This window comes from Vespa crabro, chromosome 12, assembly GCF_910589235.1.
Source record: "Vespa crabro chromosome 12, iyVesCrab1.2, whole genome shotgun sequence".
Classification (NCBI taxonomy): Eukaryota; Metazoa; Arthropoda; class Insecta; order Hymenoptera; family Vespidae; genus Vespa; species Vespa crabro.
In genome coordinates this window covers 5545996-5570825 of record NC_060966.1, presented here as the reverse complement: position 1 = coordinate 5570825, position 24830 = coordinate 5545996, and the positions used below count along the sequence as shown (strand labels likewise).

The following is a 24830-nucleotide window of genomic DNA, read 5'->3' as shown; positions in this document are numbered from 1 at the left end:
CTAACCGAACCCCATAGATCTATGGACAAAGGCTCAGAGCATTCAAAGAACAGCTGGAAGAAGTGTGCCCATCGTTGGATGCATCAGTGAAAAGACCACGTAGAGAACCGGTAACTACGGTGGATGGAGTTGCGCGTGACCTTGACACACTAAATAGAAAATATACTACCCTATTGAGTCTACTTCAGGAACGAGTTAGGCAGTTGGCCTTGTTATATCCCGAAGATATCTCTTTGCAGGTGAGTTAATATCAATGGCATTTAATTTTTATAATGATTTAATATCGAATTAGTGTTTATTATCTGATTGGAACTGGATATCCTTGGATCGCCATTTTATCCTTGGTACGAGTTTTTGATCTGATCATATTTGGAATATTATCATTAATTGTTATACATTTGTTCTATTATTATATTTTTTTTTCTTTTTTTCTTTTTTCTTTCTTTCTTTCTTTTGATATCCAAGCGAATACAGTCAATAAGTTAGCGCAGGCTTCGTTAGGGACGATCGTTTCTACCGCCTTCCATTTTGGATCGATAAATGCGCGAGGACATCGCGTTCTGTTAGTTTTCAGGCTGCGTTGGATCGTGTGGCGGCGCGAGCAGTAGCAGAACAGATAATGACTCGGCCTTTGCACGCCTTGTCATTCCACCTGCTTACGTCTTTCGAGTCAGGAGAACTAAACTCTTATTCACAGTCTCGTCGTCTGTTAAATCGAACGGAACTCTCTAGAAAGAGATCTCTCCAATAGTCAGATACTTTTCGATTAGTTTTATTTTCGCTTTCATTCGATTTATTTAATATTTTTTTGTTTTTTGTTTTTTGTTTTCTTTTTGTTTGTCAACTCGTGATTATGACATAAGGTGTTACGCATTGACTGTTGTGTGACATTTTTGACAGGATGACCGGTGTTAAGATCATTCGAAAGGTGCAAGTTAAATCTTAAATCGTCATTTTTATTTCTTTTCTTTTTTTTTTTGTTTTGAATTTTTTTCAAAACTTTCTGTATATTTTTTTTTTTTTTTTTTTTCATTTCTCGTTCTCATAGTGATATTTTTAAGTGATTTTTATAGAAACTTTGTATTTGTCAGTGTGATGAGAATTTATTTTATTTTCTTTTTTCCTTTTTAATCAATATTTATTAAATTTATCCTAAAGATCTTTGGATTCGATTAAAACATTAGTGTTAATAAACGAAGATTTTAACATCAAATTTTTAATCGCAATATCTTGCTATACTTTCTATATAGATATACATACAATTATCCCGATTAGATAGCAACACTCAATTCCTTATCAGTCGAGCATACGTTTGAATTATTTAAGTGATCGTGATGTCATCGAGAAAATGATCAAAGTTAACAATACCTTTCTCTTGCACAATTTAGAAATCTTTCTATTGTTTAACTTCCTTAAGATAAAAATTTCTCTATATTCAGTTGTTAAATAAATCAAATATGTTGCAAGAGTTCAGTAACATTTTTTTGAGTTCCTGTGAGTCATCTTACTTATGTATAGTCTTTAGGGTCTTATAAAAATAACATTGAGAAGGAGGCAAGAAAGATGAAGAAAATCTTCATCACAAAATTGAAAATAATATCTGTCTATCTCTCTCTCTCTCTCTCTCTCTCTCTCTCTCTCTCTCTCTCTCTCTCTCTCTCCCTCTTTCTCTTTCACTCACTCTCACTCTCGTCTTTTTTTAAATGATAGTAAACATATTTATGTTTTGAATGAAAATGAAATCGATCGGAGACGAATGAAGTCACGTGTCCTATCTATAACTATATTTCTAATCGTAATATCGTATTGCAGTTCGTAGATATTACAAAATCGGAGAATTGACCAATAGCAGAACAGTATTCATTCATCTTCGTATCATCGGAAGAGAGATACATAAAAAAGAAAGAGAGAAAGAAAAAAAAAACAAAAAAGAAAGAGGTTGTATTTAAAAATGGCGCGTATAAAGCGTATTAGTTCGTCTGAAACGATGTTAGGCTTTTGGCACGAGTCTAAGCGATTTTAGTATCAGTATCCCGGGCGAGCTCGTCGCGTTAACGTGGTGTTGCGTGACGTTCACCGGCCGGGGAGGGAATGAGATCTTTTAATTTGATATTACAATTGAGATATTAGTAGTAATAATAATAGTAGTAGTAGTAGTAGTAGTCAACGATCTATGAAATATTCATTTACACATTCGTTGGAAATAATTTATAAAACGAGGTCGAGATCCTTCGAGTTTAATTATCGAGTTACGTTCTTTTAAAATCTTTTTTAACTCTCATAAAAGTGACTTGATTGACTTGATTAGGAAAGGAAAGAAGAAGAAAAAGAAATAAACCATGTAGATTTATTTTTACGTGAACTTAATCTAATAAAAAAAAAAAAAAAAAAAAAAAAATAAGGAATAAAGAAAAAAACGTAATTTATTGGATTATTATGTGAGTGATCGTTATCAATGATGGTACTCACGGAAAGAAAAATTATTACCAAGGTAATAAAATTGGGAATACGTGTGACTAGACAGATCGTGTGATGGACATTCTGTGTCAAAAATTTCGAGGCGAGTGAGATCTCGAATCGATCTAGGAATAGAAGTTTTAAAGTACACACGCGGTAAACAGAAATGTGTCGCAATCATACGATTTCACTCTCATATTATAGAGAAACCGACCGATCTGACGTCATACATCTAGTTACGCAATTTCGTTGGAAGCAATGTTGATCCGTTCAGAGAATTTAATATTCAAAGATTAGCGTAATTTGTTACATCGTAAAAAAAAAAAAAGAAAACATACTAACGATGCCGTCATTTTCTTTTCTTAGACGCAGACTCACAACTTATGGCTCCGATATATTTCTCTTTTTTTTTTTTCTTTTTTGTTCACTCTGTTCTTTCTTTCTTTTTTTTTTTTTTTTATTTATCATATACATTGTGTGTTATGTAAAATATTAGGCCATCGAAGTCGACTAATTTTTCTTTCTATCTCGCTCCTCTCATTGTTCTCGTGATCTTCCCCCGTCTTTTTTTTTCGATCGTAAAAATTATTTCGAGCCTCGGACGGACTCTACTCTAACGCACATTATTTCACTTCACTTTGAGTTTAGCATAAAAGTTATCACTCGAGAATTACGCGTCTCCCTAAATTTCGACGAAGATAGAAACATGTTTCGTGACTTTAGCCGATAAAGAAAAGAAAAAGTATACTTTAAACGAGGCGTTAACGTAAGCTGTGAGCGAGCCCCAGCTGCAACGGAAGCTGAACGTGCTCTAAAAATATGATCTCGTCCAGCGTTTAGCATCGCCCAGCAATCGGCGAAAATTGACAACTTTTCTCTCCCCTCTCTCTTCCTCCCTCACTTTTCGCTTTTTTTATCTTTTTTTTTTCTTTTTTTTTTTTTTTATCTATCCGTTCCTAAAATTTTCAAGCATTTAAGAATAACACCATATACTCCAGATACTTTCAGTCTATTTTGTTCTTTTTTGTATCGTTTTATAAAAAATTTGAGAAAAAAAAAAACTCATAACATTTATATCGAAATTAATATACTCGACTTATGTTTTAGCGTGCTCTTCAAGAGCAACGACCTCTGCGGACATTCCGCACGGAATTTAACATCTACGAGAGTACAACTAGCGAGGAACGTTATACCTCAACAACGACACATTACACTCAATCGCAGTGAGTAATTTGTGGGAAAAAAAAGAGAGAGATAGAGAAAAAAAAACAATTAAAAGAAGAAATTTAATCGAGAGATCTCATGAAATTCTTTTCGATTGATTTCCCAACAGGTACATCACAGAAAAACACGAATCAACGGAGACCAGTGTGAGTAGCGATTCCGTTCGTCGTAGTACAAGTCGTGAATCATCGCCATTGAAACGTGCAAGAACAGAGGGACAACAAGATGTTGGTTATTCTCCTCGAATCAGTGGCGTTACCGAGACGTCAACGACGACGACGGATTCTACTACCGACGCTCGAAGCACCATGCAATTTAGCGAAATTAGGAGTCTTAAGAGGATACACAGGGCTGAGGAGGGTATCAGTACGGACAACGTGATAGATGCTAGGGGTATCGTTCATCCAAGTACTGGGAAGGTACTAACGGTTGGCGAAGCTATAAGACTTAGGATTCTTGATGTTAGAAATGGTAGAATAGCAACCTCGAGCGACGCGAAAACAAGCGTGACGATTGAGGAAGCTGCGCGAATGAATCTGATAGATGGAAATCTGGCGAATCACTTATTGGGACCTTGTGGGGTAACGGAGGACGGTCGACAAATCTCACTACTCGAGGCTATTCAACAGGAGCTCTTTGATGCCGAGAGAGGGGATGATAGAGTTAAGGTAACGACCAGTTTCTCGGGTGTTAGCGTTGCCGATGCGATGAGCGAGGGTTTGTTGGATCCAATAACGGGTCAAGTTATTACGGCCAACGGTGAAAGAATCTCCATCGAGGAGGCATACTCTAGGGGTTATTTAACGAAACTCGATGTCACGGTTAAAGTTAAAAAGAACGCTCTTGCACTTTCCGACGCGATATCCCAAGGTCTTGTCGACGATAGGTCAGGTCGTATTCTTGATAGAGTTACTGGGGAATATTATCTATTGAATGAAGCTATAGAAAAAGGTGTTATTGATCCTGATGTTAAGGAAGTGGTCGATGCGCGTAACGATATCAAGTTGACGGTAGCTGAATCAATACAGCAAGGTATATTGAATCCAAAGAGTGGTAGGTATATGCACGGTTTATCAATGGAAAGATTATCCTTGAAGGAGGCACGTCGAAGGCAACTTATCGTTAAACCGATGACTCTTAAGGATTGTTGCGATTTAGAAATAATCGATGAAACTGGTAGGATAGCCAGTCCAGCGCATCGGAAAAAATTGACTGTATTGGAAGCCATATCGAGAAGTGTCTTAGATTCAGAGAATCTCAAATCTATAACGGATACGAAAGCCGGAGAACCGATTACTTTGTCAGATGCATTGTCCAAAGGCGTTGTTAAACCGGAAGGTACATTCAAAGACACTTTAAAAGACGAGGAATTGAGTATACAGGAGGCGGTAGATAAGGGCTTGGTCATGTCAATCACACAAAAGACTATTTTTGATATCGATGGTTTTAAAGATCCCGTTTCTGGAGAATACATCAGCTTAAACTCTGCTCTTTTAAAAGGTTTGATAAGTCCAAAATCAGGAGGTTCTTATATAATCGATTTAAAAACTGGAAAAACAGTTCCCTTGGACGTAGCCGAAGAACAGGGCTTCGTTAGATCAACGGTATCGGAAATGCTTAATTGTGGTATTGGAATTACGGAGGAGGGTCGTGAAATTAGTGTGTTAGAAGCTGTTTTATTAGAATTAGTCGATCCAAAATCAGGTCAACTGTTGGATCCACGAACTAAAAGAATAGTTCCTTTGGAAGATGCCATTAAACGTGGATTAATTACACCAGACGGAGCTGCGTTGCTTACAAGTCTGTTAAATATCGCTGTAACGACCCAAACAGTTACCAAAACTGTGAAAAGATATGTAACCGTATTGGAGACAGGAGAAGTGATCAATCGAGATTGTAAAATCACTTATGCAGAAGCTATTGAACATGGTTTAATCGATCAAACTAATAAAATCTTCACGGATCCTGACAGCGGAAAGATTATGAGTGTTCATCAAGCTATAGAAGAAGGTTTGCTTGGTAAACAAATGGAAGAAACGCCTGCTGGAAAAATACATTTCCCATCTAAACAAGTCACTTTTGAAACTACCCTAGTCACAAACGTTGGTAACGTTGATAGTTCGGATGAAAGAGAGAAATCGCAACCGATAGCAATTGGAACGACTACGACTATTATAACTAAAGAAATCGTTCCACCGAGCAAAGACAAGTTAACACAATCTACAATTACTAAACCTTCAGTCGTTTCAACGACTTACATACCTTCGTCATCGATCGAATCTACCATTAAAAATGGTACGGTATCTCCAATGAAAACTAGTCCACCATCTTCACCAGATAATATCGATAGATCAGGATCCAAGTCGAAGAGTCCTTCGCAGCATAGAGAAGAACAAAAAATGATGATCGATTCGAATTCATTCTCGACTAATAAAGATTCGAATGAAACGAAAATTGAGACGCAAAGTTCAGTGACAACTACTAGAAATCATAAATCAGAAGTTAGTTCGTTTATAGAAAGTGAACGTATTTTAACAGAGAAACGAGTGTTCGAGTTACCATCCGATGGTTGGACACTTGCTGATGCCATTAATCAGAAACTGTTCGATCCAGCTACTGGTTTGTTTATTATACCAGGTACTGATAGATTAGTATCATTCGAGGAATGTATAAAATTACAAATCATTAATCCAAATTCTGCAGCTGTGATTGATCCAAATAATGGAAGGAAAGTGTCATTAATGAGAAGTTTGGAAAAAAATATTTTAGATTCCACGGGGCATTATACTCATCCACAAAAAATGTCTATGAAAGAGGCAATAGAAAGGCAGTTGGTAATACTTCAATATAAATCCTCCGATTTCGATGAAACAAATCAAAGACTATTACAAATCACTAAAATTTCTGGGAAGCCTGATAAAGTAGAATTAACACACGTTGATGATCCAACGAAGGATACTGAAATCAAGGTAACAGACGAATCGTCCATTCTGGATCCTGTACAAGTATCGCGAGGTGTAATTTATGATCCTGCAACGGCATTAGTTATCTCGACCGATAATGGTACATCCGCTGACTTATTAAAAGCTGTCAACGATGGTACTTTGCAGTCTAAAGATGTAATAGTTCGTGATCCGTCAACTGGTAAAAACATTGCAATGCCTGAAGCAGTGGAACGTGGTATACTCGATTCAAAGACTGGCGAATATAAAGTCGACGATGATAGAAAATTGTCTTTGCTCGATGCAACTAAATTTGGTTTGGTAGCAGTCGTTGGTGCTCCTTTGGTGGCAGCAGCAGCTGCCGTTGAAGCTGTTAAAAAGACTATGATCAAAGATCCTAAGACAGGAGAGAAAATACCTCGAGAAGTTGCTATAGAACGTGGTCTTGTCCCACCAGAAGAAGTATTGAATGTTAAATCATCACCAGATATTACTGCAACAGAAACTCTATTAGAAGATTTACGAGCAAGTACAGACATTCCGGTATCTGATCTTAAAACGAATGAAAGCGTATCGTCGGGCGATGTTGAACCATCGAGACAAGAAAATGATGAAAACGTAGAAGTAAAGGATACGGTTGTTACGAAACCATTTACACCTGAAGAAGATAGTACCGATAGAGCGTCGTTGGTAGCTAAAACAAGAGCAAGAGTAACTACGGAGCCAAAGTATACAGTAACGATTGGTAAAGCTAGATCATTTTCGCAAAGTCCAGAAAGAGAAGCTAAACCGATCGTGCTTCAAAAAATGAAGAAGAGAATTGTTAAAGCTAGCGAAGCTATGGAAAGTGGTCTAATCGATAAAGAAACGATACAAATTATTGAAACTGAGATCTCTGGAGATGGAGAAAAGAAAATGACATTGTCCGAAGCTATTGAAAGTAATAGGATCGATGCTGATAGTGGTAAAATCGTAGATCCACAAAGGGGTGATGTTTTATCCATAAAGGAAGCTATCAATCGTGGAATCTTAGATCCAGAGAATGCAGATTTACTTCTTCCCTTAGCAAAGAGTCTTTCAATTCCAGAATTATACAAACAAGGTCTGTTAGATCCTCAAGAAGGCAAGATTGTTCATCCAGAAACAGGTGCTCATCTTACTCTAAACGAAGCCATAGTTTGTGGAATAGTCGATCCATTATCAAAAATAATTCAACCAAACGGACAATCAGATACTTTAGAAAATGCCATCGCAAATGATGTAATCGATGCTGACAGATCATTAGTTAAATTCGAAGATGGTTGCGTTAATTTAGTTAAAGCTGTGGAAGAAAATGTATTTGAAAAGTGTGAGACGAATAAATCTTTTGATTTACCACCAACTGGTATGACTTTCCCAGTTGCTTTGAAACGTGGCTTGATCGATCCATCCAAAAATGAAATTAGACATCCTATCACAGGTGAAAATATATCTTTGAAAGATGCTATAGCATCTGATTTTATAATGACTCTACCTTATCCAGCTGCGCCAGATAGTATTAAAGTAACAGAAGCTCTCGAGTCAGGTCTTATTGACAAAGAGAAGGGTGTGTTTATTCATCCTACAACTGGTACATCCATACCAATAGTAGAAGCTGTAGAATCTGGTCTTCTGATTGTAAAAACACCAGTAAAAGATGAATGCATCAGTACGATTACCGAAACAGTGACATCTTATCATACGATTACCACGAAAACTATCGAACTTCTGCCAGGATATGTTTTGTTAAATGCAAAACTAGTTCAGAATCTTGAAACCGGTGATACTCTTACGATCGAAGAGGCACGTGATCAAGGAATTGTTAAAGATGAATCTGAGAAGAAAGAAGAGTTTACAACCAAGGACATAAGGATTACTTTCAGTGATGCTGTAGAAAAGGGTTTGGTTGATATGAATGCAGGAACTTATACCGATCCTAATACAGGTGCTATTATGCCAATTTCAAAAGCAGTAGAAGTTGGTATTCTTGATACCTCAGTCCATACTAATGAGCCCAGTACTTCTATACCAACTACACAAAACAGTTTGACCATTTTAGAAGCTATAGAACAAATTTATGATGATAAGACCGAATCTTTTACTGATCCTGAATCGAAAAAATCGTACAATTTAACCGAAGCAATAGAAGTTGGCTTGATCGAGCCTGATTCTGTTTTGTACGATGTAAAAAAAGGAGAAACTATAACAACGAAAGAAGCTGTAGAAAAAGGTCTGCTCGATCCTCAAACCGGTAAAATAAAACAAAAAGATGGAGGAAGCTCAATGAGTATTACTCAAGCCGCAAAACTCGGGCTTTTAGCGGTTGTCGCTGCTCCCGTTTTAGCTGGAAAAGCTGTAGTCGATGCGATTCAAACAAGAGGAACTAAAAAATCTAGTTCACCTGTAGAATCTACCTCAGCAGTAGAACCTACCTCAATTGCTGCATTAACACAAAGTAAAATCGATGCGGTAGAAGATAGTATCTCAATATCTGCAGCAACACAAAGTAAAGTCGATGTAGTACAACCTGTCACAGTTTCTGCAGCAACACAAAATAAAGTCGATGTAGTAAAACCTGTCACAGTTTCTGCAGCAACACAAAGTAAAGTCGATGTAGTAGAACCTGTCTCAGTTTCTGTAGTATCACCACAAAGTAAAGTCGATGAAACGATTGAACCCGAACTGGTTCAAAAATTACCCGACGAAGTAGAAGGAGTTCCATTGGATGAAGAATCCAAACTTCTATCTACACCAAAGGCTAGTGCAAAGGAAGTTTTACAAAAAGAAGAAAAAGAAGTGTGCGATTCGTTCATCGCTAATGAAAAATTAACAGCACCGATAGAAGAACCTCAAACAACAAAAATATCTGATACAACTGATATAGAAGAACTAGATCAACAAGAAAGAGAAGATATAGATCAACAGGAAAGAGAAGATATAGATCAACAGGAAAGAGAAGATATAGAAGATGCAGATGAAAAATCTGAAGAGAAATTGTCGCAAATAGTCGTATCGAAGGATTTATCACCACGAGATCTAGCTGCTCGAGGTCTATTTAATATGGAAAACGAAAGATTCGTTGATCCTACAACAGATAACATTGTTTCATTCAACGAATTCGTTCTCGATTTACAAATCTTTGATCCCGACAACGTGTGGGTTAAAGATCTATCAAAGAAGTCTGATAAATATGTCACTCTTCGAGAAGCAATCGATAGACCACTCGTAGATAGAAATGTAGGGTATATGGTAGATCCTAAAAGTGGTAAGAAAATACCATTCTTCGAGGCAGTCAAACTTGGATGGATTGAACAAAGACCTAGCAGTGTTGAAAAGGAACCTTTAACTTTAAGCTTACAAGAAGCAGTAGAAGTAGGTGTTTGTGATCCTATTAACGCACAATTTCATGATCCGAAATCTGGAGAACCATTATCTTTATCTGAAGCAGTCGAAGTTGGCCTGATCGATGCTGATTCCCTAGCTATAAGAAATCCAATTAGTGATGAAATATTACCTCTATCTGAAGCATTAGAATCCGGTGTGATAGATCTTCATAGAGGGGTCATTATCAATATTGAAACAAGGACAGAAATTGATATCAAGGTTGCTTTCTTAAAGGGTATGATAGTACCACGTGCTAGAAAACCAATTTCTCTCGAAGCTGCGATAAACAATGGCATATACGAGCCTAATACAGGAAAGATACAAGATCCGTTGACTAAACAATTCGTAGATGTTGAAGAAAGTGTTCGAAGAGGTATAATCGATGCTTTCATCACCGAATGTCAGGATACTAAAGCTGGCTCTTTCGTTTCTCTCGACGATGCACTAACTATAAATCTATTAAACTCAAAAATGGGACGTTTGCAAGATACAAAAGCTGGCGAACTTCTTCCTTTGGATACAGCATTAAACAGAGGCTTGATCATAACGACACCATTCGTGCCTTCTTTAATAGATGTTATAGCACAAGAATATTACTCTCCTAAAACTGGTCTTGTTCTTAATCCTGTGAACGGTGCAGAAATGACAATAAAAGAAGCTTTAACTACTGGCTATATCGACGACAGAACAACTATGATAAAGGATGACAGACGTGATAAAGTCGTGTCGATTAAAGAGGCAGCAGAAACATTATTAATAGATTTACAAAGTGGTTTATTAAATTATCCTCATTCCATGACATTAGACATTGCATTTGAAAAGGGTTATTTGTTAAGTACAACCAAACCTTGGACGTTACAAGAAGCTCTTGCTCATCAGACTTATGATCCTAAAACAGGTACCTTCACTATCGATGGAGAAAGTTATGTGTTAGAAGAGGCTATTGCCAAAGGTATAATTAATCAAGATAGTCCATCGATCAAAGATCCACGAAATAACGATATTATATCTCTTGGTGATGCTATCAAACGTGGCCTTATCAATCCAAAAAGTGGAACAGCTATTGATCCTTCCACAGGTGTACCACTTTCTTTAACTGATGCATTGGATCGTGGCCTGGTAGTTCCAGCAAAACGAAAAATATCTTTACCAGAAGCCATATTCAAAGGTTTTTATGATCCAAAGACTGGTCACTTCATTATTCCAGACACACAAGAAAAGTTGCCAACTGATCGTGCTATTAAAAAAGGTGTCATTGATACGACTACAGCAATCGTTCGACATGATAGTGGTGATGTAATTACGTTCACCGAAGCTATAGAAAAGCTCATAGTTGATCCAAAAACTGGAACAGTAGCTACCGAAAAAGGACGACGTTTAGATTTTCACGAAGCTTTAGAACGTGGTCTTCTTTTGGAAACACGTAGACCAATGAGCTTCAGTGAAGCAATCTCAAAAGGTATATTAGACGATAAAACCAATACATTTTTGGATCCTCAAACTGGTACTTATTTAACAATATTGGAAGCTATACAAAAACATCTGATAGATGCAGATTCTGTAACAGTAAAAGATGTTAGATCACCGTTCTTAAAAACAATGCCATTGATGGAAGCAATAGAATTAGGCTATGTCGATGGAAATACTGGACGTGTTAAAGATCTCAACAAAAGTAACATTGAAATATCTTTACGCGATGCTTACGAATCCGGCTTGATCATAGACAATAAAGCGGCCGTATCTTTGCAACGAGCCGTTCATCAAGGATTATACGACGATAAGACTGGAAAAATCATTGATCCTGGCACTAACAGAGCTGTAACTCTTCACGAAGCTATGAGAAAATGTATCATTGGACCTACCTTACCTTGCTATTGGGATAAAAGATCAGAAAGACTCTTGTCGCTTGCTGAAACTTGTCGTGCTGGTGTAATAGACAGACGTTCAGGCATGTTCAAAGAACCTGGTGCCAATTGTACAGTAACTTTATCTCTTGCATTACAACATGGGCTCATCGTTGATATCGAAAGCATGGGATTTGGTTTATACGAAGCAATATTGATGGATATGTACGACTCATCATCAGGAAAATTCATACATCCATTGAATAATAAAAAGCTTACATTGGCTGAAGCAATTCAAATCGAAATGATCGATCCACTTACGTCGATCGTAAAGAATACTAAATCGAACAAATATGTTCTTTTGGCCGAAGCAATTTCTGATGGAATTATCGACGACATTCGTGGTACATACAATATCTCTGAAATCGACAAGGTAATGAATTTACAAGAGGCCAGAAAAAAAGGTTTCATAGTAACATCCAAAACTCCACTTTCGATAGAGGAAGCAGTGAAGTGTGGTCTTTATCGCGGTGACAGTGGCAAATTTGCAAAACCCACAGTTAATGAATTTTACGATTTAGTCCAAGCTCTTTCGGTCGAATTAATTGATCCTGACACAACTGCATTAAAAGATGCTACTACAGGACAAATAAAATCTTTACAAGTTGGTATCGATGATGGAACGATAGATGTACCCAGAGGCAGAGTACTCGATCCTAAAACCAAACGATCTTACAACATAGACGTTGCCTTCGAACGTGGATTATTAGTGACCGTAGAAAAACCATTGACTCTTCAATCACAAAGATCTTCTTTGGATGAACAAAAAGGATCTACCAAAGAAAGTAATACGAGAGAATGTACAGTCGAAGAAGCTATCAAATATGAATTTATTAATCCAAATGTATCGGTCGTTAGAGACCCAAGAAATGGAAGGTTCACAGTTTTGAAGAAAGCCCTTGCTGAAAGAATCATCGATCCTTCGGAAAAAGGAACGATCGAACCACAAGTTGGAAAATTATCGAGCAGATGCATACGTTTCGGTGAAAATACTGTTTTCCTATTACCACCTTTGTCATTTGAAGAAACATTAGAGAAAGGACATCTTTCTTTCGAAACTGGAAAGGTAACAGATCCAAATAGCAATGAACAAATAACTTTGAAAGAAGCCGTCACTCTTGGTATCATTGATCCAGATTCAGCATTGATAAAAGATGCTCAAAAGAAAAAATTAGTTAGATTGCCGGAAGCTTTCAGGAAAGGGATGATGGACCCGGAAAAAGGCAATGTCTTAGATACGGATACATCTAAATTATATACCTTATCTAAAGCCGTAGAAATTGGTTTAGTTATGACTCCCAAACAAGGCTTTTCGTTCATCGAAGCTCTCGAGTTTGGTCTTTATAATCCAACAACTGGTAGCTATCACGATCCATTCTTAATAACTTCGGTATTAGAAAGAAAACGCTTGACTTTAGCAAGTGCAATAGAAGGGGGTTTAATAGATCCGTCTACAACAGTGATCAAAGATCCTATTAGTGGTAATATCGTAAGTTTGTTGGAAGCTGTAAATAGTGGGAAGGTAGATAGTGTGGCGGGCAGGTTTTTTGAAGATCCAGAGGGAAAGAGTATCGACTTCGTGAAGGCCATGGAACGTGGTTATATACTCACCGCAGAAGCGAGGGTAAGTCAGAGAGCTTTTGATGCTATCCATCTCTTTTATTTTTCTTTTTTTTTTTTTCCTCTCCTCTTAATATTGTAACAACCTAATATTATAGCTTGTGCTAGAGGTTAAGGATTGTTGCACTTTTCTGCTTTCCAAAAGTCCCGGTTGCCATCATTGATATATATATATATATACATACACACATGCACATAGATCGACTCATAATCGTGGACCTCGATCTATATATCGTGTCCATTATCGATACGATATTCGAAGGCATGTATTTATTTTCCCTAGCATGGGTCTCACGATAAATATATATCACACATTTTAACATATTCTAATCTTAAAATTAAAATCTACGTATCCATCATGATATACTACGTATATAACATAATTAAAATCAATTCAGTGAAATTTGCATGGAACTCGTCGAAATCATTAATTTATAATTAAATGAAAAAAAAAAAAAAAAAAAATCATCCTTCGAATATATATATATTTATAAATAAATAAACATTTATCGTTTTGTGTTGTGTTTCATGGCGGAATAGTTTTATTTTATGTCTTTCTTTTTTTTTCTTCTCTTTTTTTATTTATTAAATATCCCTGATGTCCATGCATTATCCGTGCTTATTATCACTTATCGTATAACACTTGGGGTAATTAATTAAGTAAACAAAAGGAATCAATCATTCTTTTCATTAAAACAAAACTGACAGACTAACTACATAAAAAAATGTTTCTCTCAGGCTTCCAACAGTTCATCATCCATCGAACCTCGCGTGATCCGAGGATATAACGCAATTCACAAATCAATGACATTGTTATTTTTTGACATCGTTTACTATGATATAAATCCATTAATCCCAAATCATCTTGTCGCAACAGCAACGCTAATTCGGCCTTTTATTAAACAAATAATTAAGTAATAATCATTTTTATAAGTAACATGTGACAGTGTAACACGTCTATATTTTATATACTTTAAGTATTCAATATATATATATATATATGTCGGTTGCATTTCATTCTACAAAGATTGACATGAGAAATAGTTGAATTTTAACGAGTAAGACGAGATCAAAGATTCGAAAATGTTTCTGGTAGATAATTATGATTAGAAGGCCAAATTAGTATCATTGATTTTTTATTATAACGAAAAACAATTTCTTCATTCAATATAATGTCGCAAATTCAATTTTTTCGGAAATCCACTACAAATTCGTTTATTAATACAATCCTACATCATAATTTCTTTCAAAAGCATTTTCTAATCATTTTAAGATCGAACATTCATAAATTATTATATAGAACTCAAGTCGTTTATCTTCTATTAAATACAAATCTTTCTTTTTAATTTACGTAACGTAATATTGCATAAAAGTTAAATGAACATGTTGAAATTTTTTAACACACTTTTTCTAATTTAATATTTTATATTTTTAAATATTGATGTTATAGCACAGAAATATTATTATTTATAATTTAATTTCAATGAATAATCTTTGAGTTTGAAAGATAATTTATATATATTAACTTTAATTGTCTCTCTTATTAAGTTTTAGTGTTTACTACTTTTTGTATATGTGTTATTTATTAATGATAATTGTTATATTTTAAATGTTTTTTACTTTTTTACAGGTGTAATATTGTGTTTATTTGTTTGAATTTTTAGCACGACTTTTAATGGAAACCATTCCACATAATTATATAACATATTGTTATGACATATATTTTATACATATTTACAAGTTTATTACAAGAATTATTACATCGTGCCATATATTTTACACTTTCATCGTTATGCGTTTTAATTTATTTGCTATAAAAAAAAAAAGAAACGAAAAAGAACGAACAGACTATAATTAATCGGAGGCCTAGTTTCATATTCACATTCAACATTGGTTATGCTTCAAGCTGCATATGAAAAAAAACATACGTAAAATATGCAGCTCTTTGCAGATAAATTAAAGCTACCATACAAAACTGTATCTCTACTTGTACGTTCTCAGTGTATGTGTGTTTGTGCTTGCATGTGTGAGATATGTCATAAGCTTCTTCTTAATCTCTCCTTATTTAGCTACTGTCATTGGTAAGCTGGCAGTATTCTTTATACTCGCAAAAAATTCCTTTTATTTTCTCAACTATTTGCGTAGAGAGAACAACTCTTAGCTCCCAAATCATTTCCAAGAGAACGACGATGATCTATTTTTGATAATTTTTTTATAGCAAGCGGTTGAAGAGAAGTATAAATTGTGCGATGAAACGTTATCCAAACTCCTTCAATGGATATCCGAGGTCGAAGATAAACTTGCCAATCAAGATACCGTCAGAGAAGATATCGAAGAATTAAGAAATCAAATAAACATCATGAAAGTAAGTTATTCCAAAGTTTTTATAATTAATTTATAATTTTATTAACAAAATCAGATATTTTCTGACGCATACATGATTATAGGAAATAAAGGAGGATTTAGAATCTCATGGACGTCAAGTTTCATCTTGTCTGGACCAAGTTCGTCAAGTCGTTTTAACAGGTAGCGACGTATTGTCGAGTGATGAGGTATCGACATTAGAAAAAAGTGGCAGATCACTTAAAACAAGATTCGACAAAACTACTGATCGTGCTGATAAGTTAGTCAGACGATTGGTAGGAGCCAGAGACGAATTATGCAAATTCAAGTTAGTAAAAATTATCCGATGGGTCTATTAATTGTTATAAACGTAAAGATGTGAAGTAACAATGTTCATTAATTTTTAGAAACGAACTCTCAACATTCTCCGTATGGTTGGATAAAGCATGTCGAACATTAGAAAACAAGGAAAGATCTTTATCGGATTTAAATAAATTAAGCAGCAGTGCAGACACCACGCGCGATTTCATCAGCGACGTTATAGCTCATCAAGCAGACCTTAGATTTATAACCATGGCTGCACAGAAATTCGTCGACGAAAGCAAAGAATACTTGCAAATTTTGAACGACTTTAGAACAAGTTTGCCACAAAGATTACCTCATAAAGAGCCAACAGCCAGTCAAGATTCGCCAGTAAGACACGAGGTCTCTCTTGTAACGACACAATACAAGGATTTGTTAACGCGTGCCAATCAATTGTCAGATAGATTGTCAGGAGTTGGTGGAAAGCAACGTGATTATAATGAATCATTAGAAAAGGCAAATACGTGGTTAAGGGAAGTAGAACCAAAAGTGCATCGTATTATATCCGAGGCTATTGCAGCCGAGCCAAAACAAGTGGAGGATCAATTGAACAAAGCAAAAGCATTGAACAACGAATTACTAGCTAATGAACGTTTAATAGACGCAGCGAAAAATGGCGTCGATGCTCTACTTAGATCGCTTGATGGACAATTGACTCCACAGGAAGTCGATGCACTTCAGGATCCAGTTAGGGTAATCGAAGATAAGTACAGACAACTAAGCGAGGCTTTGCAAGTTAAATGTCAAGAATTGGACACAGCGTTGGTGCAATGTCAAGGTGTTCAGGATGCTTTAGATGGTTTGGTTGTATGGTTGAACAATGCTGAAAGTCAGTTCAAGTAAGTGATAATAATAAAGCATTTCTTTTTAAATTGTCATTAATATTTTTTTTCTTTTTTTTTTATACAATATAAATATATTTTTTATTTTTCGTACATGAAGGAATCTTCAACGTCCTGCAAGTTTGCAAAAAGAACATCTCGAAGAACAACAAAGAGAACAGCGTCTACTTCAAGCAGACTTGGATAGTCATCGTTTAAGCGTAGATGCCATTGCTGCAAGTGCCCAAGATCTTTTATTAAATTCAAACAATGTTCGCGTTGCTAAACGTATCGAGGGTAAACTGAAAGATGTACAAAGTAGATTCGAAAAACTTATGGACAAGTCTTTACGTCGCGGAGAATTCCTCGACGATGTTTCTCAAGCTCTTAATGAATTCCTTACTGAAACATCTAAATTTGAAACGTGGTACTCGCATATGATCGAGTCACTTGAATCTAGAGAATTAAATAAACTCGATGTATCTGAGTATGAAAGTAAAATGGCAGAATTGATCGATAAACGTGAAGATCATAGAGGTCATTTCGAAGATCTCATTCGAAATGGAAAGAATTTGGTTTCTAAAAAAGATATTACTGAAGCTACTGCTATTAGAGATAAGATCAAGGTACTTGAATCTCAATGGAAAGAAATGAACAATCTTCTTGACGAAAAACAAAGACTTAGTAAATCGAGAGCAGAACAATTATCAGCCTATGAAAAGTTACGTGATCAAGTGATAGATTGGTTGACACGTACAGAAAATAAATTACAGAGATTGGAGCCAGTAGCTGTTGATTTAGAAAAACTGAAGAAGCAAGTTGAGGAATTGAAACCTATACAAAAAGAATATCGTGATTATGGTGGTACCGTTGATAAAATAAATGATCTTGGTATAACTTATGATAGTTTATTGAAGGAACGTGGTGAAAGTCCAACTCGTCGTCGTGGTAGCACTAGCCCTACGAAAAGACCAGGTAATTAAAAAATAATAATTAACGATATGTCATCGCACACATGAAAATATTGTTAATACACCTATCATCTCATTACGCGGATGTAGATGATTGTTTTTTTTTCTCTCCAATATACATACATATATTACTTTTTTTTCTTTTTTCTTGCATTCTGATTTACGCGTATCATCATCATCTTACTCATCACTTTTCTTTTTATTTTTTTTTATTTTTTTTTTGTAGTCCGACGAATGTCACAAGACGGTCGTTCACCATCTCCTACAAAAGGCTACGCGCTACAAAGTCCGGTATCTCCAGGTGGTAGCAGTGGATTCAGCAGCCGACGGTCTAGCCAGGATGGTTTCCATTTGGAAGATTTATCGCCTGTTCAGCAACAATTATCAGAAATCAATAATAGATATGGTTTACTAGGTGTGAGATTATCTGATCGGCAAACAGATTTGGATAATGTTAAAGAAGAGTTAAGAAAACATTTGGATAATTTGAAAGCACTTTCTCTCTTCCTGGATAAGGTAAAAATTTGTTTTTATTCTTTTAATATATTTTTAATTTCACTATTTGATCTTTTATATATATATATATATATGATCTATATATTTTTAGATTCAACGCCAACTCCCGAAAGAAAGTATTCCAACAATTAAAGATGAAGCAGATAAAACTGTAAAACAGATAAAAGTGATCGTTGAAGAGATGTATGAAAAGCAATCATTATTAGATAGTACAAGGACCCAAGTGCGTGATTTGGTTAGGCGTAAGAAGGGAGCTGATGGTAGCGATAGGCTTAACGATGAAATGGAAGATGTGGCAAGTCGTTGGAAGTCAATTTCTGATAGATGCAAGGACAGAATTAAATTTTTGGAGGATATTAAAGATTTCTACGATACTTTCGACGGTCTCAATTCTTGGCTTGGTGCAAAGGAAAGAATGCTGGGTGCGTTAGGTCCGATATCGTCAGATCCAAGAATGGTTTCTAGTCAAGTCCAACAAGTTCAAGTACTCAGAGAAGAATTCAGAACCCAGCAACCGCAATTGGATCATTTGGTTCAAGTTGGTGAAAATGTTCTTGCCAGAATATCTGCCGATTCGCCGGACGGTCAAAAGATTAGTACCAAGTTGCATAGTATTTTACAAAGATGGGCAGATCAACTCAGTCGATTGGACGAACGTGGACAGAGTTTGGGTGATGCAGTTGGTACCAGTCGTGAATTCGACGCTAGCCTTAATCGTTTACGTGACGCTCTTCAAACGATTTCAGATAATTTGGACGATTTACCTCTCGATAAAGATCCTGAGGAACAGTTACGTAAGATCGAAAATTTGGAGAGACAATTGGAAGGACAGAGACCGTTGTTAGCCGATGCCGAAGCAGCTGGTGGACAATTGTGCGAGGTATTAAGTGATCCAGCTTCGAAATCAGAGATCCATGGTAAACTTACAGCTGTTGGAAAATTATATGTCAACTTGCAAAAGAAATTAGATCATAGAAAAGCTGAAATCGAAGGTAATCTTAGAGATGGTCGACAGTTTGAAGCTTCCTGTAGCAAAACTCTTGGTTGGCTTGCCGATGAACTTGGAAATATGTCTGAAAAATTATTGGTTTCGGCTGATCGAGAAATATTGCAACAACAATTGGATCATCACGAGCCAGTATATCGTAATGTAATGGGTAAAGAACATGAGGTCATTATGTTGCTAAACAAAGGACGTGACATTATTGCACGTTCGCAAAAATCTGAAAATCGTTCTCTTCAACGAGATCTTGATAAAATGCAATCTCAATGGGATCGTTTGAAAAAGGATACACTCGATAGACACACCAAACTTCAAACTTGCGCAGAACATTGTAAAAAGTATTATAGAGCACAGGATCAATTTTTACCGTGGTTGAGACAGGCTGAAGATAAGTTAGAAAGCTTAAAGCCAGCATCCTTCAAACGCAAGGATATTGAAAAACAATTGAAAGAATTGTCATCGTTCAGAAACGAAGTATGGAAACGTTCTGGTGAATTTGAAAATAACAAAACTCTAGGGGAATCCTTCCTTGGTGCTTGTGATATCGATAAGGAAATAGTTAAAAATGAATTGAATGCCATGAAAACAAGATGGGACAAATTGAATAATGGTATATATAATTGAAATCTTAATTAAATTGATTATTAATCATACACACACACACACAGGATATAATATTTATGTTTATATATTTTTAGATCTTTTAGAAAGAACACAGTCTTTGGAAGATACCGCACGTCATCTTACAGACTTCGTAGAAAATCTTCGTGATTTGAAACATGATTTACAACGTTGCGAAGACAAACTAGCTTCTCATGATGCTCTTGGTGGAGCATCTAAAGATCCAAAGCTTCTCGATAGAATTAAGGTAATATAATCGAGTATTATTAAAGGAAAAAAAGAAAATGTATATTTTATATTTACAATGAATTGATTTAAATTTGTAATTTTCTTTTTTTTCTTTTTCATAGAATTTACGAGAAGAAACAGCTAGCTTGAAGAAACCTTTGCAAGCAGTACGCAAACAGGCCAATGATTTAGTAAAGAAAGCTGATGAACAAGGAATAGATGCAACACATTTGCAAGATGAAGTTGACAATGTAACCGATCGAATCGATGACTTGCAAGCGAAATTAGACGATAGGTGTAACGAATTACAGAGTGCGGCTACTGCAATGGCACAATTTAATGATCATGTCAAGATCATTAATCAACATTTAGCTTCTATAGAAAAGGAATTAGATTCGATGAAAGCACCCGGACGAGAAATTAAAATTGTTAGAGGACAGATCGAAGACATCAGTAAAATCATTCATAAAGTTAATAAACTCTGCGATGATGCTAATGATCTTGAAAATCTTGGTGAACGTTTGGTTGACAGTGGCTTCGCTGCTGATTCTGTAGCAACCAGGCAACAAATTGAAAGTCTTAAACGACAAATTGGAAAACTCGAGGAACGTGCACGTAACAGGGAAGAAGAATTAAGTACTGCATTGAATAAATTGCAAGAATTTTATCAAGCTCATGGAAACGTTATAGATGAAATAGCTGAAACTAATGATCAAGTTAGAAAATTCAAGCCAGTTGGTTCAGAAGTCGATTCGATCAAAGCACAGCAAGAAGATTTCATGGCACTTAAGATCAATAAAATTGAACCCATTTCTCGCAACGTTGATTTATGCAATGTTCTTGGTCAGGGACTTATTCAAACTGCAGGTCGTGATGTTAGCACCACGAACATTGAAAAGGATCTTGATAAAATGAATGATAGATGGAATGATCTAAAGGATAAAGTAAGTATTATTTTTTATTACAAAATAAACTTTGCGCACAATTTTGTTACATTATTAAATTTTTGTATTTTATTATTATTACTTTTAGTTGAACGAGCGTGACAGAAAATTAGATGTAGGTTTACTACAATCTGGTAAATTCCAAGAAGCTTTAAATGGCCTCGAAAAGTGGTTAACCGATACCGAAGAAATGGTTTCTAATCAAAAACCACCGTCGTCTGATTATAAGGTGGTCAAGGCACAACTTCAAGAACAGAAATTCTTGAAGAAGATGTTAATGGATCGACAAAATTCAATGTCATCTTTATACAATATGGGCCAAGAAGTAACAGCTGGTGCAGATACGAAGGAACGCAAAGTTATCGAGAAACAAATGAAGAATTTGATGGGTCGATTTGATAATTTAACAGAAGGTGCTGCAGAAAGAATGGATGCTTTAGAACAGGCTATGGCCGTGGCTAAACAATTCCAAGACAAATTAATACCACTTGCTACGTGGCTGGATAAAACAGAAAAGAAAGTTAGAGAAATGGAATTGGTACCAACCGATGAGGAGAAAATCCAGCAACGTATTTCCGAACATGCTGTACTTCATAGTGACATACTCTCGAAAAAACCAGACTTCAGCGAATTAACCGACATAGCTAGTCAACTGATGGCTCTTGTAGGTGAAGATGAGGCAGCTGCCTTGGCGGATAAACTTCAAGATGTTGCTGACAGATACGCTGCACTTGTTGAACGTTCAGAAGCACTTGGTGAACTTCTGCAACGTTCGAGACAAGGCTTACGACACTTGGTTCTTACCTATCAAGACTTACAGGCTTGGATGGAAGGCATGGAAGTTAGGCTTTCAAAATATAGAGTATTGGCTGTTCATACGGAAAAACTTTTACAACAAATGGAAGATCTGGCAGATCTAACAGAAGAAGTGTCTACAAGACAGACAGAAGTAGATAGTACAACAGATTCAGGGCTGGAATTGATGAAACATATTTCTAGCGACGAAGCTCTCCGACTAAAAGACAAATTAGATTCATTGCAACGTCGTTTCAATGACTTGGTTACACGTGGATCAGATCTTCTGAAACACGCACAGGAAGCTTTACCATTGGTCCAGCAATTCCATGACAATCACAATCGTCTCATGGATTGGATGCAAGGAGCAGAATCAGCTTTACAATCTGCTGAAACTCGCGAGGATGAAATTATAAGACTCGAAATGGAAATTTCAGAATACAGGCCTATTCTCGATAAAATCAATGCGGTCGGTCCACAATTGTGTCAAATATCTCCGGGAGAAGGTGCTGCTACCATAGAAGGCTTGGTAACCAGAGACAACAGAAGATTCGATGCAATTGCTGAACAAATTCAGAGGAAAGCTGAAAGGATTCAATTGAGCAAGCAACGATCTCTGGAAGTTATCGGGGATATCGATGATCTCCTCGATTGGTTCAGAGAAGTTGATAATCAATTACGTGAAGCTGAGCCACCGAGTAGCGAGCCCGAGATAATAAGAGTTCAACTGAAAGAACACAAGGCTCTGAACGATGATATATCCAGTCAAAAAGGCCGTGTTCGTGATGTCATTTCAACAGCTAAGAAAGTTATTCGTGAAAATGCTCATCACGAAGATACATCAACGATACGAGATAAAATGGAGGACCTTCGAGAAACAATGGAAATTGTATCAGGTCTTTCCTCTGACAGATTGGGTGCTTTGGAACAAGCTTTGCCATTGGCTGAACATCTTCGTGATACTCATGCAGGTCTTGTGAGTTGGTTGGAAGAAGCTGAACAACAAGTTGCTATGTTACCTATGCCTGCTTTGAGACCAGATTTGATAGCAGTTCAGCAAGATAAAAATGAAATTCTTATTCAGAGCATTAACGAGCACAAACCTTTGGTAGAAAAACTTAACAAGACTGGTGAAGCTTTGATCAAACTATGTAACGAGGAAGAAGGTTCGAAAGTTCAAGATATTGTGGACAATGATAACGCTCGTTATGCGGCTCTAAGATCAGAGCTAAGAGGTCGTCAACAAACGTTGGAACAAGCATTGCAAGAATCTTCACAGTTCTCTGACAAATTGGAAGGTATGTTACGAGCATTAACATCAACTGCTGATCAGGTACATGGTGCTGAACCGGTAAGTGCACATCCACCAAGACTACGAGATCAAATGGAAGAAAATGCTGCATTGGCCGAAGATTTAGCTCAAAGATCGGAAGCTTATGCCGCTGTAAGGAAAGCTGCTGATGATGTTATCAGTAAAGCAGGGAATAGAGCTGATCCTGCTGTTAAAGATATCAAACGTAAACTTGATAAACTGAATCAATTATGGACGGATGTACAAAGAGCAACTACAGAACGTGGTCACACCTTGGACGACACCTTGTCGATCGCAGAGAAATTCTGGTCAGAATTGAATGGGGTAATGTCAACTTTGAGAGAATTGCAAGATGCTCTAGCTGGACAAGCACCACCAGCGGCTCAACCAGCTGCTATACAACAGCAACAAGTAGCTTTACAAGAAATCAGACAGGAAATCGATCAAACCAAACCTGACGTAGAACAAGTAAGAGCATCTGGTCACGAATTGATGGGCCTGTGTGGTGAACCAGACAAACCAGAAGTACGAAAGCACATCGAAGATTTGGATCAAGCCTGGGACAACGTCACTGCCCTTTACGCTAGACGCGAAGAAAATCTTATCGACGCCATGGAGAAGGCCATGGAATTCCATGAAACCCTTCAGAATCTTTTGGAATTCTTACAGGAAGCTGAAGATAGATTTGCTGACATGGGTCCCCTTGGTAGTGACATAGATGAAGTTAAAACTCAGATCAAACAGTTGTCAAACTTTAAAGCTGAGGTTGATCCACACATGGTGAAGGTCGAAGCATTGAACAGGTAAGATTTTATATTCGTTAAATTTTCATTCTACTTTTCTTTCTTTCTTTTTGAACAATTTTATAACATTGCATTTACAAAGAGTTCAGTGCATCGCATTGTCCCCTTTGTGAGATTTTCTATTTGGAAGAATATTGAGAGAGAACCAACCACTTCGATATAACTTTAATCTAATCCCAACATTTTTGTTTTTTCCGTGCCGGTTCCCGAACATAGGAGTCTGACAAGGCAAGTCAACCTCTCTCTCTCTCACTCTCTCTGTGTTATTACTGTAGTTAGAGCATGGCTTAACATTCTTTATAATGTGACACCTCATTTTGATCGAATAACAGATGATCTTAACCCATTGTTTGTCTTTGTATGACAAAATAACGCGTTGAATTTGATTATCCCAAAGTATTCACTTGATTACCGTCCTTCGTATAGCCGCATGCAAGAGGTGTGAAGCATAAAATAAAAAAGCAAATCCCCAAAAAATAAAACAAAATAAACCATGAGGAAAAGTAATAAAAGAGTAAATCGATAGAAGTACTGATTTTTAGTGTCTCGTTTGTGTCCATT

The 24830-nt window shown here is 36.4% G+C and overlaps 1 protein-coding gene across 40 annotated transcripts in view; it reads left to right on the top strand.

The window, feature by feature from the left end:
* LOC124428424 (microtubule-actin cross-linking factor 1) overlaps positions 1–24830 on the top strand; it is a 115949-nt gene that overhangs the window by 73644 nt on the left and 17475 nt on the right. For 29 of the 40 annotated variants that reach the window (XR_006943154.1, XM_046972438.1, XM_046972437.1 and 26 more), the window contains 13 exons: positions 18–239; positions 3565–3680; positions 3791–13553; positions 15768–15914; positions 15997–16220; positions 16300–17094; positions 17198–18051; positions 18274–18563; positions 18655–20176; positions 20265–20434; positions 20538–21359; positions 21448–24269; positions 24486–24497. Coding sequence is in view for 39 of the 40 variants with exons in the window: in XM_046972438.1 (XP_046828394.1) it covers positions 18–239; positions 3565–3680; positions 3791–13553; positions 15768–15914; positions 15997–16220; positions 16300–17094; positions 17198–18051; positions 18274–18563; positions 18655–20176; positions 20265–20434; positions 20538–21359; positions 21448–24269; positions 24486–24497 (17759 nt within the window). In the remaining variant the exon portion in view is untranslated. The other 11 variants (XM_046972449.1, XM_046972447.1, XM_046972448.1 and 8 more) reach the window with 4 other exon arrangements.